Consider the following 14,632-nt stretch of genomic DNA (forward strand, 5'->3'; position numbering starts at 1 on the left):
GCATGAGGCCCCCCCCAAATCCATACCAAACCTTTATCTGATCATGCAGTCCGGCAGGTCAGGAAGAGGGGGGACGAGCAAGTGCCCCCCCTCCTGGACCATACCAGGCCACATGCCCTCAACATGGGGGGTGGGTGCTTTGGGGCAGGGGGGCTTTGTGCCCCCCTGCCCCAAAGCACCTTGTCCCCATGCTGATGGGGACAAGGGCCTCTTCCCGACATTCGTGGGCAGTGGTTGTGAGGGTCTGTGGGCAGGGGGCTTATCAGAATCTGGAAGCCCCATTTAACAAGGGGGCACCCTGATCCTGGCCCCCCACCCTATGTGAATGAGTATGGGGTACATTGTACCCCTACCCATTCACCAAAAAAGTGTCAAAAATAAATAAAACCAGTTCACAAGTTTTTGACAAAGTCCTTTATTGAAGTAGCTCTAACGTGTCTTCCTCCTCTGGTTCTTCTCCCTCTGGTTCATCTCCCTTCGCTGTCTTCTTTCTCCGGTTCTTCTACCTCCAGTTATTCTGCCTCTACTGTCTTCTTCCTCTGGATCTTCTCCCTCTGGTACTTCTCCCTCTGCTGTCTCTTTCCCCTGGTTCTTCTCCCTCCCGATGTCTGCTCCCGATGCTAGCTTCCACTGTTGTTTTAGCTCCAGCGTGTGCCATTAGTTATATAGCCATGGGGCATGGCCATCCAGTGAAGTCATCTGGAGACCCCATCCCCGTGTGACGTCATCGCGCAGGCCATGCTGTTTTTGCCTAAGCTATAAAAGAACTGACAAAGTTCAAAGAACCACTTTATCTATGGCAAGAAAAAGGTACCTTTTTATTCTCAAAAATATGATGTTAAGTATTGCTGATACGTGTCTATAAGGTTGTATTCCATTGCAACTTTTAGAATATGTTGTCTTTCTGGGCCTCTCTAGCATAGGCTGCAAAGGCAATATTTTTCAACATTTATTCATGGGCATTCTGATACCTGCAAGTTAGTCCTACAGTTTATTTCAGCAAAAATCAGCATAATCACTACATCTCTACAGGGCATGCAGATTCCACATATTTTACCTTTTTAAAAATGCTGCAAATTCTAAAAAAGAACTGTTAATCCTGAAAGAAATCCAGTGATCTCCCGCCTTCCTGACAGCAGTGCATCTGCTGCAAGCAGCGCTGTCTGCCCTGCCTGAGTTCCCCTTTGTTGGATTACAAAACACCTCACTCTTGTGCTACAGAGATGAGGAGAGGGGGAGATGGTCTGTAGTCCAGAAGAGCGAACTTAGGCAGTGCAGACATCACTGCTTAGGATTTCAAAGCAGTTCAAACAGAAACTTAGAAGCACACTTCTGGCAAAATTAACAGAAATACAGACATTTCTCTGTACTTGCTGCATTTTTAAAGAGACAAACCTTGGGAAATGTGAATGTATTGCAGATTTGTACTGCATTCATTTTATATTTTGGCCTGACAAACTCTTTAAATGCATTTTCCTTATTTTTGTTCATATAACCCCCTTGAACTATATAGTAGATAAATTGCTCATAAATTGTTAGATTGAGGCTAGGTTCACACTGCTGCGAATTTTATTGCGAATTTGAGCCGCTGCGATCGCTCAAATTCGCAAGTCATTTTAATAACATTGTTTTCCATGAGTGCTGTTCACATCAATGCGTTGCGAATTTAACCTGCGTAAAAAAAGGGTCCTGTCCGAGTTTGATCCGTGTGCAATGCGAATTCAGCTCCATAGATTGCAAAATTTGCAGTAGAATCGCAAGAACACACAAAGAATTCGCAATGCAAATTTGCAACGCAATCGGATCAAAATCGCGCTAAATTCGCACTGCAGCAGTGTGAACCTAGCCTAAAAGTGATCATCAAGTACCACTTCAACTACCACTTGTCTCTACTTATGCACTTTTTCATGTTGTGTATGAGCTGTGACATTGACCTCAGGATCAACCATACCACATCTCATACAATGTATACAATGCAATTGTTGCCTGTTATATTTATGTCAATGGCTACATTTGCACATATTCTATTGTGTATTGCCCACCTTATAACCTTGTATTAGAGGCTTAGTTTTGTTTGCATCATTCAACCAGCATTGTTGTTAGATTTAAAGTGATCATCAAGTACTACTTCAACTACCACTTACTGGCACAATATTTTAAAGAAAATTTCTAGGTATGGATATTGTATACACAGATATATTGGTCCAGCTTGCCAATACCCAGCCAATCCCCCTGGCAGCTGGAAATCACTGAAATCGACGCTTTCACGCCAGTGATCTCCACTAACTTCCAGGTCTTGTGCCAAGTGGCTGCCTTACTGCACTGTGAACACAGGCGGTCGGACGCTTGGCACATGCAAATGCAAAGCAAAGATTTTTCTGATTAGATGAGGAAATGTCACCAGCCTGTGTCTTCACCTTGTCTAATCCAATCAAATCAGCATTCTTTGAATGGTGCTAGCTCCCTGTGAATGACATCCTGTACTCAGAATGCAGCATGGCATTGGTCGAGTATGATATATACATAATTACAATAGTCCAAGCTGGACCAATGTAGCTATGCATAAAATATCCATACCTAGTATTCTAATTCGTATGAAACTATTTTTCAATAGCCCATTAAAGAAGGCAAGATAAATTCAACTGCAAATGTACATTATACAGTGTTGGGTATTCTTCAAATTTTTTAACCACTTGCGGACCGGTCTCCTGCAATGTACTGTGGAAAGGCAGCCTGTGCAGGCAAAGCGACGTACCCGTATGTCGCTAACTGCCACTGAGTTTAGGGCTTGCGCATGTGCGCCCCTCCACCGACACCCGCTGTGATTGTACACAGCAGGAGTCTGTCAGCAGATCCTGGCCAATGATTCATGCCCGGGACCTGCTGATCATCTGTGTCCAATCACAGCCCAGAGCCCTGTGTTGACAATCAACACAGGGATCTGTACAGAGGGAACAATCTCTCTGTTTCTTATCTTTGCAAAGCACGGATAAGAAACAATGAGATATTTAGTAAAAATTAGCACACATTTCACACATTACATATTGTTAGGCACACATTTATCCCCTTGATCGCCCTAGATGTTAACCCCTTCCCCGCCAGTTTATTAGGACAGTGACAGCATATAGTTTTATCACTGATCACTATTAGTGTCACTGATGATATCAGTGTCAGTTAGTAAGTTCCCCCCAACATCAGTTAGTTTCAGATTGACCACTGCACTATCACAATCCCATTATAAGTCACTGATCATCTCCATTAGCAGTATAAAAAAAATAATAAAAATTCTAATATATATATATATATATACCATCTTTTGTAGATGCTCTAACTTTCAAGCAAACCAATCAAAATACACTTACTGGGATTTTACCAAAGACATGTAGCAGAATGCATCTTGGCCAAAATTTATGAAGAGATTTGATTTTTTTTATTGGATATGTTTTATAGCAGAAAGTAAAAAATAGTTTGTTTTTTTTCAAAATCTTTTCGTCTATATAATAAAAAGCGGTGATCAAATACCACCAAAAGCAAGCTCTATTTGTGTGGAAAAAAGTTATATAAATTTCATTTAGGGACAGTATTGCATGACTGTGCAATTGCCAGTTAAATTAGTGCAGTGCTAAATAGCAAAAATGGCCTGGTCATGAAGGGGTTAAAACCTTCTGGAGCTGAAGTGGTTAAACAAGCCAATTGCCAGCAGGTGTGCAAAGCATGTATGAATCTGGATGTATTACTGTTTGACCAAATTGGATTGTGTGCTGAATTGTACCACTAAACACATAAGGGAGGTGACTCCCTGACACGCCACATTTGGCATGTCATTTTTTTTTTTTGGGGGGGGGAGCCGGGACCCTCTTTTCAGAGGGTCCCAGCTCCCACTTCCTCCCGGCGCACTGTGGCACCGGAAGGGAGGTCCCCTCTCCCCCCTCCCTCTCGGCAATCATCTGGGACACGTCACAGGTCCCAGATGATTGCCCGGCCAGTCACGGCGCAGCTCGGCTCGCGCATGCTCAGTGGGTGCCCGGCTGTGAAGCTACAGCTGGACGCCCACACTTACAATGCCGGCGCCGCAGAGAGGAGGGGGAGACAAGTGGGGCTTCGCTCCCCCAAATCGCTGGACCCTAGGACAGGTAAGTGTGTGATTATTAAAAGTCAGCAGCTGCAGTATTTGTAGCTGCTGACTTTTCGTTTTTTTTTTGTTTTTTTAGCAGATCTCCGCTTTAACAAGTAGATATTTGTTTCTGATGCTAGCTTACATTGACTTTTACATGAAAGTACTCATTCAGGTAGAGCACAAGAAAAAGAGATATATAGAGTGTTGTCTTTTGTTTTCTCACCCAAGTATTCTGTTCCATAGTATGAGTACATCAGTGGGAAGGGCTTTCTTTTTTTCCTTGAGTACTGTTTGCCAGATTCCAAGATAGCATGACATATTGTCCTGATCTGAGCTGGCTTTAAAACCTGTTAGAAAAAAAAATATAGTCCATTACTCAGAAGAGAAACACACTTCCTAATGTGGATACATGTTTGTAATACCTAAAGCAGAACTCCAGACCTCAAAAAATAAAATGGATACAAAACGAATAGCCAATTAAAAGATAAAAACAGGTGTTTATGAGCTTAAGTGTGCATGAGGCCTTAGCCTGATGGCCATTATCATGAACCCACTTCTTGGAGGCCCAGACTGCCTCAACCGACCTTAGCTTGTGACTGCACAGTGAATAGAGAAGCAGTACAGTAATGAGCTCACGTTTCTGTCACTCTGTTTTCTCCTCTTATCACCATGTTTCTTGTCAGCACATAAACGATTAGATTCCTTCAGCTGATTCTTCATATCTCTTATATTCCAGCCCTGTAAGAGGCTGATCCCACATGTCACATTCAGTTACCTACACTGCTTGTATATAAAAAACAACATTGAAGGCCAGTTCACACCAGAACACAATGCGGGAAGGGCACCTTCCATGCACGTTTCCCACACTCAAAACACATTGCTTTTGTGATTTGCTGCAGGTATCAATGTAATGTTAACGGCACCCCAAACTTAGATAAAAAACACAGCATATTTGCAGACAACAGATCGCATTGTATCGCTGTACCATGTGATTTGGCGCTGCACATTTTTAAAAAGTAGTACATGCACTACTTCTTCTGCCTTCTGGTGCAATTTGCAGCCTATTCAAATGAATGGGCTGCAAAATCACACTGCACAGGAATGAGCAGGAATCTCACAGGAACATTAACCATGTTCCTGTGCAATTCAGGTGTGAACTGGTCCTAACTGCACTTTATGTTCACAGCATACAACTCATTTTAAAACATCAGCATTGCAATACTAGTACACACAATAGTTATTTTTGACAATCCAATATAAGCTTGAAAAATCTCCTTGCATGTTTTGAGTGCTGCCTGCCTGCTGGCCATTCCTGGGACTTAGTGAATCATATGAAGTTCTGCAACCTTTCATCATTCAAGTGAAGTTAAGCCAAATTTCACCATAAAATTAACAAATAAACAGCCCATTTGCTTTTAGTAAATCAACCCCTTTAATCTTAAAGTATTACTAAAGTATTTTGTTTTTTTTTTTGTTTTGTTTTGGACAGAGGGGGGAGGGATTAGAAAACCTATTAGGTTTTTATTGTTGTCTGAGCCCCATTAAGGAGATATACCCTTTCTATTTGTCCAATTTAAGGTTAAAGTAAAAGAAAATCCCAAATTTTGGGTTTTTTCCAGAAAAGTAATAGAGGAGAAATCTTCCAATGAGGACACTAGTTCTGGTGATCTGGGGCGCCCCAAGAAATTTAGCTACGGGACAGGAAGTGAAGGGAAATCTCCCCAATGAGACACGAATGGCAAAAAAACTTACAGAGTTATAACCCTCCCTTACTCTATTCAAACTGAAAAAAATGACTTTCATCTTTTTACTTTGCTATATCAGCGAGATTTTATTCATATCTGCACATGTGCTTCAAGTTTACTAACAAGATTAATCAACTTTTTAGGCCGGGTTCACACTGGTACGACACAACAGTCGCACGACTGTGAATCCGACTTTGCCCTGTGACTTGAAGTCCGACATCAATCCAACTTCAATAAACAGGGATCTGACTTTGATCCCCGACAATGCCAGGCACCGTGTCTGGTATGAATCTTTAGGGGGAACTCCACGCCAAATAAAAAAAAAAACTGCATAGGTTCCCCCTCCAAGACCTTCGGTCTGGTATGGATTTTAAGGGTTACCCCCACTCCGAAAAAACTGGAGCCCCCACACAGCCCGGCAGGCCAGCAAAGGGGGTGGGGACGAGCAAACACCCCCAATCTCCTGAACCATACCAGGCCGCATGCCCTCAACATGGGGAGGTGGGTGCTTTGGGGCAGGGGGGCCCTGTGCCCCCCACCCCAAAGCACCTTGTCCCCATGTTGATGAGGACAAGGGCCTCTTCCCGACAACCCTTGCCAGTGGTTGACGGGGTCTGATACCAGATCCCAGCCCCCCCACCCTATGTGAGTAAGTATGGGGTACATTGTACCCCTACCCATTCACCTAAAGAAAAGTGTCAAAAATAAAACACAGTACATAGGTTTTTAAAGTAATTTTTTAAGGAAGCTCCGGTGTCTCTTCCGACTTCTTCTCCCCTCTCCGGCTCTTCTCCCTCTTCTGGCGACGTCTTCTGCCTCTGCCGGTTCTTCTCCCCTCTCCGGTTCTTCTCCCTCTGTCTGCTGTCTTCTGCCTCTGCCGGGTCTTCTCCACTGTCTTCTTGGACTTTTTCTGGGTCTTCTCCGCTGTCTTCTCCCTCTGTTCTTCTTCCAATGTTGACTCAACGTTCTCTCCCGCTCTAATGCTGGCGTGCCACCACTTATATTGGCATGGGCGGGTCACCGGGTGACAGCATTCGGAGGCCCGTCCCTTATGATGTCACCACCAGGGGCAAGAGGGGGTGTTGATGTCATAAGGGGCAGGGCCTCCGGATGATGTCACTCGTGACCCCACCCCATGCCAATATAAGTAGTGGCGCACCCAGCATTAGAGTGGGAGAGAGCAATGAGTCAACATCGGAAGAAGAACATAGGGAGAAGACAGCGGAGAAGACCTGGCAAAAGGGCAAGAAGACAGCGGAGTAGACCTGAGACTATTTTAGTAATTTTAACTGTTTCTAACCATTGAGGAACTTGAGAAACTATTGTTATAATTTTTGTAAATATGTAATAAAGTTATAAAGTCTTTGGGATAACTGATAGTTTCTGTGCATATACAGCTTGTATATATATATATATATTTTTTTTTTTATATGATTGATGCAAAGGTTTTTCTGCACATACTACTTGCTGCGTTTTGTGTCGCTTATAATAACCTAGGGTTCAGTCTTAAGTGATAAAGGTTTCAGACAAGTCGGTTTATTTTTAAGTGTCCGCAATGTACAGATTACAAAGTACCACTGCAAATATATATTCCTTCTGTATAATATTTCACGATATTTCTCTAGAATGTTTTTACCCTAGAGCCTCCATAAAAAATCTATTAGGGGTTACAACCTCTTTCAACATCGACATTAAGATGCAACTTGTGAATTGTTCATAGGGATCTGTAGTGTATGCATTCTACAGAACTAAACCTGGACTTTCAACTCATAGCTGATAATTAGGGATGAGCCGAACACCCCCCGGTTCGGTTCGCACCAGAACCTGCGAACGGACCGAAAGTTCGCACGAACGTTAGAACCCCATTGACGTCTATGGGACTCGAACGTTCGAAATCAAAAGTGCTCATTTTAAAGGCTAATTTGCATGGTATTGTCCTAAAAAGGGTTTGGGGACCCGGGTCCTACCCCAGGGGACATGTATCAATGCAAAAAAAACTTTTAAAAACGGCCGTTTTTTCGGGAGCAGTGATTTTAATGATGCTTAAAGTAAAAAAAAAAAAGTGAAATATTCCTTTAAATATCGTACCTGAGGGGTGTCTATAGTATGCCTGTAAAGTGACGTGTGTTTCCCGTGTTTAGAACAGTCCCTGCACCAAATGTCATTTTTAAAGGAAAAAATCTCATTTAAAACTGCTTGCGGGTTTAATGTAATGTCGGGTCCTGACTCCTGGCAATATGGATGAAAATCAGTGAGACAAACGGCATGGGTACCCCCCAGTCCATTACCAGGCCCTTTGGGTCTTGTATGGATATTAAGGGGAACCCCGCACCCAAATTAAAATAAGGAAAGGTGTGGGGCCACCAGGCCCTATATACTCTGAACAGCAGTATACAGGCTGTAGGTTTGTTGTTAAGTAGAATCTCTTTGTAATTTTGAACGGGTACATTTTTAACGTGTTTAGCTCCAGCCAAAAAATCTTTTTTAAGCTTTTTGGAAAACATAGGGAAGGGTTATCACCCCTGTGACATTTGTTTTGCTGTCTTTCCTCCTCTTCAGAAGATTTCACCTCACTTTTTGTCCCAATGGATTGGAAAGCATCAGTGGAAAGGAGAAATGTTTTTCCCATATTAACTCTTACAGGAGAGAATTTCCCTTCCTAGGGGTAGATTTATTCTCACTTCCTGTTGTCTCCTTCCGTTTGCAAGTAGGAGTCGTTTGTAAGTTAGTTGTTTGAAAGTAGGGTCCTGCCCTATATACTCAGCAGAAATTTGGGCCTTAGGTGTTGCTGTGGCCACAACACTGTAAGCCCTCACAGGGCTCTGCTGTGAAATATTAGATCAAGAATTGTAATTACATGCCCCTGTTGAACAGGAGCTGAAAAATTAGGCCTTAGGCACTGGTGCTGGTGCCACAAAACTGCAACCCCTCACAGACACTCTAGTTGGAATGCAGGAACGAGCCCTGCTGCAAAGTATTGCATCAAAAATTGTAATTACACGCCCCTGTTAAACAAGGGCTGAAAAATTGGGCCTTAGGCACTGGTGCTGGTGCCACAACACTGCAACCCCTCACAGACACTCTAGTTGGAATGCAGGAACGAGCCCTGCTGCAAAGTATTGCATCAAAAATTGTAATTACACACCCCTGTTAAACAAGGGCTGAAAAATTGGGCCTTAGGCACTGGTGCTGGTGCCACAACACTGCAACCCCTCACAGACACTCTAGTTGGAATGCAGGAACGAGCCCTGCTGCAAAGTATTACATCAAAAATCGTAATTACACGCCCCTGTTAAACAGGGGCTGAAAAATTGTGCCTTAGGCACTGGTGGTGGCGCCCAGAACCAAAAATGCTCTTACAAGCTATCAGCGTGATGATTGAGGAGGAAGAGGATAATTACTCAGGAATAGTCACTCAGCATCAGCATAGGCAGTCTTTGAAGGGATCTGAGATTTCAAAAAAAATTATTCGGTTACATCAGCATCAGGTGCTTGGTAGCTGGTGGTGATCCATTCATTTTTATGAAGGTCAGTCGATCGACCGAGTCAGTGGACAGACGCACCCTGTGATCGGTTACCACGCCTCCAGCAGCACTGAATGTGCGTTCCGAAAGAACGCTGGATGCAGGACAGGCCAGTAGTTCAATTGCATACTGTGCAAGCTCTGGCCAGTGATCCATCCTCAAGACCCAGTAACCCAGAGGATTTTCGGTGGGAAAGGTGTCCAAGTCTGATCTTGCCCCTAGGTATTCCTGCACCATGTAAAACAGACGCTGGCGATGGTTGCTGGAACCAATCATACCTTGGGGCTGCGGACCAAAAAATTGTCTGAACGCATCGGTCAGACGGCCACCTTCTCCACCACTCCTTCTTTGACTGACCGAAGCCTCAGCAACACGTTGTCCAGAAACAGGAGTTTGTAACCTCCCAGTCTCTCCCAGTCGCGTTGCACAGACCTTTCTGCAAGGCCTCCCGAAGATGTTTCATCCTCTGCTCCCTCTGCGATGGCAAGATAAGGTCCGCAACCTTACCCTTGTAACGTGGATCAAGGAGGGTTGCCAGCCAGTATTGGTCCTTCTCCTTGATACCACGAATACGAGGATCCTTACGCAGGCTTTGCAGGATCAGGGAGGCCATGCAGCGTAGGTTTGCTGAGGCATTCGGTCCGGAGTCCTCTGGGTCACTAAGGACGACATGGTCCGCAGCCACCTCCTCCCAGCCACGTACAAGTCCATGTGTTTCTTGGGACTGATCCCTTAAAGACTGCTGCTGATGCTGAGTGCCAGGCTCCACCTCCATACTGACACAATCTTCCTCCTCCTCCTCTTCCTCCTCGTCCTCTTCCTGTGTGATCGGCGGGCACGCAGGAACACTGTCTGGATAAAGGGGGCCTTGAGAGCTAAGGAAGTCCTCCTCTTCCTGCCTCTGTTCTGCCTCAAGTGCCCTGTCCATTATTCCATGCAGCGTGTGCTCCAACAGGTGGACAAGGGGGACAGTGTCACTGATGCATGCACTGTCACTGCTCACCATCCTCGTGGCCTCCTTGAATAGTGACAGGACAGTGCATGCATCCCTGATCATGGCCCACTGGCGTGGGGAAAAAAAAACAAGCTCCCCTGACCCTGTCCTGGTGCCATAGTCGCACAGGTACTCATTGATGGCCCTCTGCTGCGTGTGCAGCCGCTGCAGCATGGCCAACGTTGAGTTCCACCTGGTGGGCATGTCACAGATTAGGCGGTTCTTGGGCAGGTTAAACTCCTTTTGGAGGTCCGTCAGCCGAGCACTGGCATTATATGACCGGCGGAAATGCACACAGACTTTCCTGGCCTGCCGCAGGACATCCTGTAAGCCCGGGTACCTGCCCAAGAACCGCTGCACCACCAAGTTAAGGACGTGAGCCAAACAGGGCACATGGGTCATTTGTCCCTGTCGGAGGGCAGAGAGGAGGTTGGTGCCATTGTCGCAAACCACCATTCCTGCCTTAAGTTGGCGTGGCGTCAACCACCTCTGAACCTGCCCCTGCAGAGCTGACAGAACCTCTGCCCCAGTGTGGCTCCTGTCCCCCAAGCACACCAGCTCAAGCACCGCATGGCATCTTTTGGCCTGCGTACTTGCGTAGCCCCTTGAACGACTACGGAGCACCGCTGGTTCCGAGGAAGAGGCCATGGAGGAAGAAGAAGAGGAGGGGGTGGAGGAGAGAGGTGTGTCACAATCATTAGCATTTGGAGGCGTGGTGGCGGAACAACCTCCAACACTACTGCACCTTGTCCTGCATCCTTCCCAGCTGCCAGCAGAGTCACCCAATGCGCCGTGAAACTTAGGTAACGTCCCTGTCCATGCCTGCTGGACCATGAGTCAGCGGTAATATGCACCTTACCGCTGACCGCCCTGTCCAGCGAGGCATGGACATTGCCTTCCACATGCTGGTAGAGAGCCGGAATCGCCTTCCGTGAGAAAAAGTGGCGTTTGGGTACCTGCCACTGAGGAACTGCACATTCCACAAAATCACGGAAGGGGGCAGAGTCTACCAACTGAAAAGGCAGCAGTTGAAGTGCTAGCAATTTTGCCAAGCTAGCATTCAACCGCTGGGCATGTGGATGGCTGGGAGCAAACTTCTTTCGGCGGTGCAGCAGCTGGGGCAGGGAAATTTGCCTGGTACAATCTGACGTCGGTGTACCAAAATCAGATTGCCCACAAGTACGTGGCTGTGACACACCTAATTCTACACCTTCATTCCTCTCAGTGCAGGTCTTAGAGAGGACTGAAGGTCTAGTGGGGTTGGAAATCTCAGCTGATGAGGAGCAAGCAGAGGTCCTCTTTGTTCTTTGGTGTGGGTCTTTTAGATACGCTTGCCAACGAACTGCATGGCAGGTCAACATATGTCTGGTCAAGCATGTGGTACCCAAGCGGGAGATGTTTTGGCCACGCGAGATACGCTTGAGACATATGTTGCAAATAGCAGCGGTGCGATCTGATGCACTCGTCTCAAAAAAGGCCCACACCAAAGAACTTTTTGAATAACGCGCAGAGACTGCAGCGCCCTGCACATGTGGAGCTTTGGGGTGTGATGCAGTCAATGTGCTGCCCTTAGGCTGGCCCCTGGAGGGCATCCTGCCTCGTTGGTGATGTGCCGCCTCCTCCTCCTCCTCCTCCTCTTCTCTCCTATCAGGAACCCACGTTGAGTCAGTGACCTCATCATCCCCTCCCTCCTCATCACTGGAGCAAACCTGGCAGTATGCTGCAGCAGGGGGAGCATGACTGCCAGATTGCTGTCCTTCTTGGGCACCCCCTCTGTCCGTGCTCGTGTTACTGCCTTCATCGAGCTCAGTATCATCATCAGAGCCTTCCAAACGCTGGGCATCCTCCTGGAGCATGTACCCAACACTGTGGTCAAACAGTTCGAGGGACTCCTCAGGAGGACATGGTGGGGCTAGGGAAGGAGTCACTGATGACATTGAGCCGAGGGAAGAGGCCGCTGCTTTGCCAGACAAACTACCCTGGGCATGGGTGAGAGAGGATGAGGAGGATGAGGACGGCTTGGTCATCCACTCGACCAAGTCTTCCGCATGTTGCGGCTCAACATGGCCAGCTGCCGAAAAAAAGGCCAAGCGTGTCCCATGGCCACGTGCTGATGAGGATGCACCGTCTCCACGACCAGCACTAGACACAGAGCCTGCTTGCCCTCTCTTATTGGCTTGTAACTGTCTGCCTCTCCTTCTTGGCCTTCCAGACATACTAATGGCCTGTAGCTGCACTAAGCTGGGATATATATATATATATATATATATATATATATATATATATATATATATGTACTGATACTGCAGCTAGCAAAATCAACTGCCTGCCTGTAGTATGAGAACACCACCAACCTTCTACAGGTAGCTTTAGCTGAACACTGTGAGCAAGACGCACCCCACTAACTTGTAGGTTTAGCAGAACACTGTGAGCAAGACGCACTGCACTAACTGTAAATAGTCTAGCTGCCTGACTGTGGTACTAATAGGATCAAAAGAACACCAGCAATTTTATTTAAAATACTGTAACAAGACAAGCCTGCCTGTCAGTAAGAAGATAACAGGAACGGATCTAGCTGAACACTGTGAGCAGGACGCACCCCACTAGCTTGTAGGTTTAGCTGAACACTGTGAGGTGGACGCACCCCACTAACTTGTAGGTTTTGCTGAACACTGTGAGCAGCACGCACCCCACTAACTTGTAGGTTTAGCAGAACACTGTGAGCAGGACGCACTGCACTAACTGTAAATAGTCTAGCTGCCTGACTGTGGTACTAATAGGATCAAAAGAACACCAGCAATTTTCTTCAGGTAGCTGTATTTACTGTAACAAGACAAGCCTGCCTGTCAGTAAGAAGATAACAGAAACGGATCTAGCTGAACACTGTGAGCAGGACGCACCACACTAGCTTGTAGGTTTAGCTGAACACTGTGAGGTGGACGCACCCCACTAACTTGTAGGTTTAGCTGAACACTGTGAGCAGGACGCACCCCACTAACTTGTAGGTTTAGCAGAACACTGTGAGCAGGACGCACTGCACTAACTGTAAATAGTCTAGCTGCCTGACTGTGGTACTAATAGGATCAAAAGAACACCAGCAATTTTCTTCAGGTAGCTGTATTTACTGTAACAAGACAAGCCTGCCTGTCAGTAAGAAGATAACAGAAATGGATCTAGCTGAACACTGTGAGCAGGACGCACCCCACTAGCTTGTAGGTTTAGCAGAACACTGTGAGCAGGACGCACTGCACTAACTGTAAATAGTCTAGCTGCCTGACTGTGGTACTAATAGGATCAAAAGAACATCAGTAATTTTCTTTAAAATACTGTAACAAGACAAGCCTGCCTGTCAGTAAGAAGATAACAGGAACGGATCTAGCTGAACACTGTGAGCAGGATGCACCCCACTAGCTTGTAGGTTTAGCTGAACACTGTGAGGTGGACGCACCCCACTAACTTGTAGGTTTTGCTGAACACTGTGAGCAGCACGCACCCCACTAACTTGTAGGTTTAGCAGAACACTGTGAGCAGGACGCACTGCACTAACTGTAAATAGTCTAGCTGCCTGACTGTGGTACTAATAGGATCAAAAGAACACCAGCAATTTTCTTCAGGTAGCTGTATTTACTGTAACAAGACAAGCCTGCCTGTCAGTAAGAAGATAACAGAAATGGATCTAGCTGAACACTGTGAGCAGGACGCACCCCACTAGCTTGTAGGTTTAGCAGAACACTGTGAGCAGAACGCACTGCACTAACTGTAAATAGTCTAGCTGCCTGACTGTGGTACTAATAGGATCAAAAGAACATCAGTAATTTTCTTTAAAATACTGTAACAAGACAAGCCTGCCTGTCAGTAAGAAGATAACAGGAACGGATCTAGCTGAACACTGTGAGCAGGACGCACCCCACTAGCTTGTAGGTTTAGCTGAACACTGTGAGGTGGACGCACCCCACTAACTTGTAGGTTTTGCTGAACACTGTGAGCAGCACGCACCCCACTAACTTGTAGGTTTAGCAGAACACTGTGAGCAGGACGCACTGCACTAACTGTAAATAGTCTAGCTGCCTGACTGTGGTACTAATAGGATCAAAAGAACACCAGCAATTTTCTTCAGGTAGCTGTATTTACTGTAACAAGACAAGCCTGCCTGTCAGTAAGAAGATAACAGAAACGGATCTAGCTGAACACTGTGAGCAGGACGCACCACACTAGCTTGTAGGTTTAGCTGAACACTGTGAGGTGGACGCAC

At 46.0% G+C, this 14,632-nt stretch overlaps 1 protein-coding gene across 1 annotated transcript in view; it reads right to left on the reverse strand.

Moving 5' to 3' along the window:
* LANCL3 (LanC like family member 3) overlaps positions 1 to 14,632 on the reverse strand; it is a 121,682-nt gene that overhangs the window by 16,817 nt on the left and 90,233 nt on the right. Inside the window, exon 2 of the mRNA XM_073614823.1 lies at positions 4,341 to 4,464. Within this exon, the coding sequence (XP_073470924.1) occupies positions 4,341 to 4,464 (124 nt within the window). The remainder of the gene's footprint in view (positions 1 to 4,340; positions 4,465 to 14,632) is intronic.

The sequence above is a fragment of the Aquarana catesbeiana genome, linkage group LG02 (assembly GCF_042186555.1).
Source record: "Aquarana catesbeiana isolate 2022-GZ linkage group LG02, ASM4218655v1, whole genome shotgun sequence".
Classification (NCBI taxonomy): Eukaryota; Metazoa; Chordata; class Amphibia; order Anura; family Ranidae; genus Aquarana; species Aquarana catesbeiana.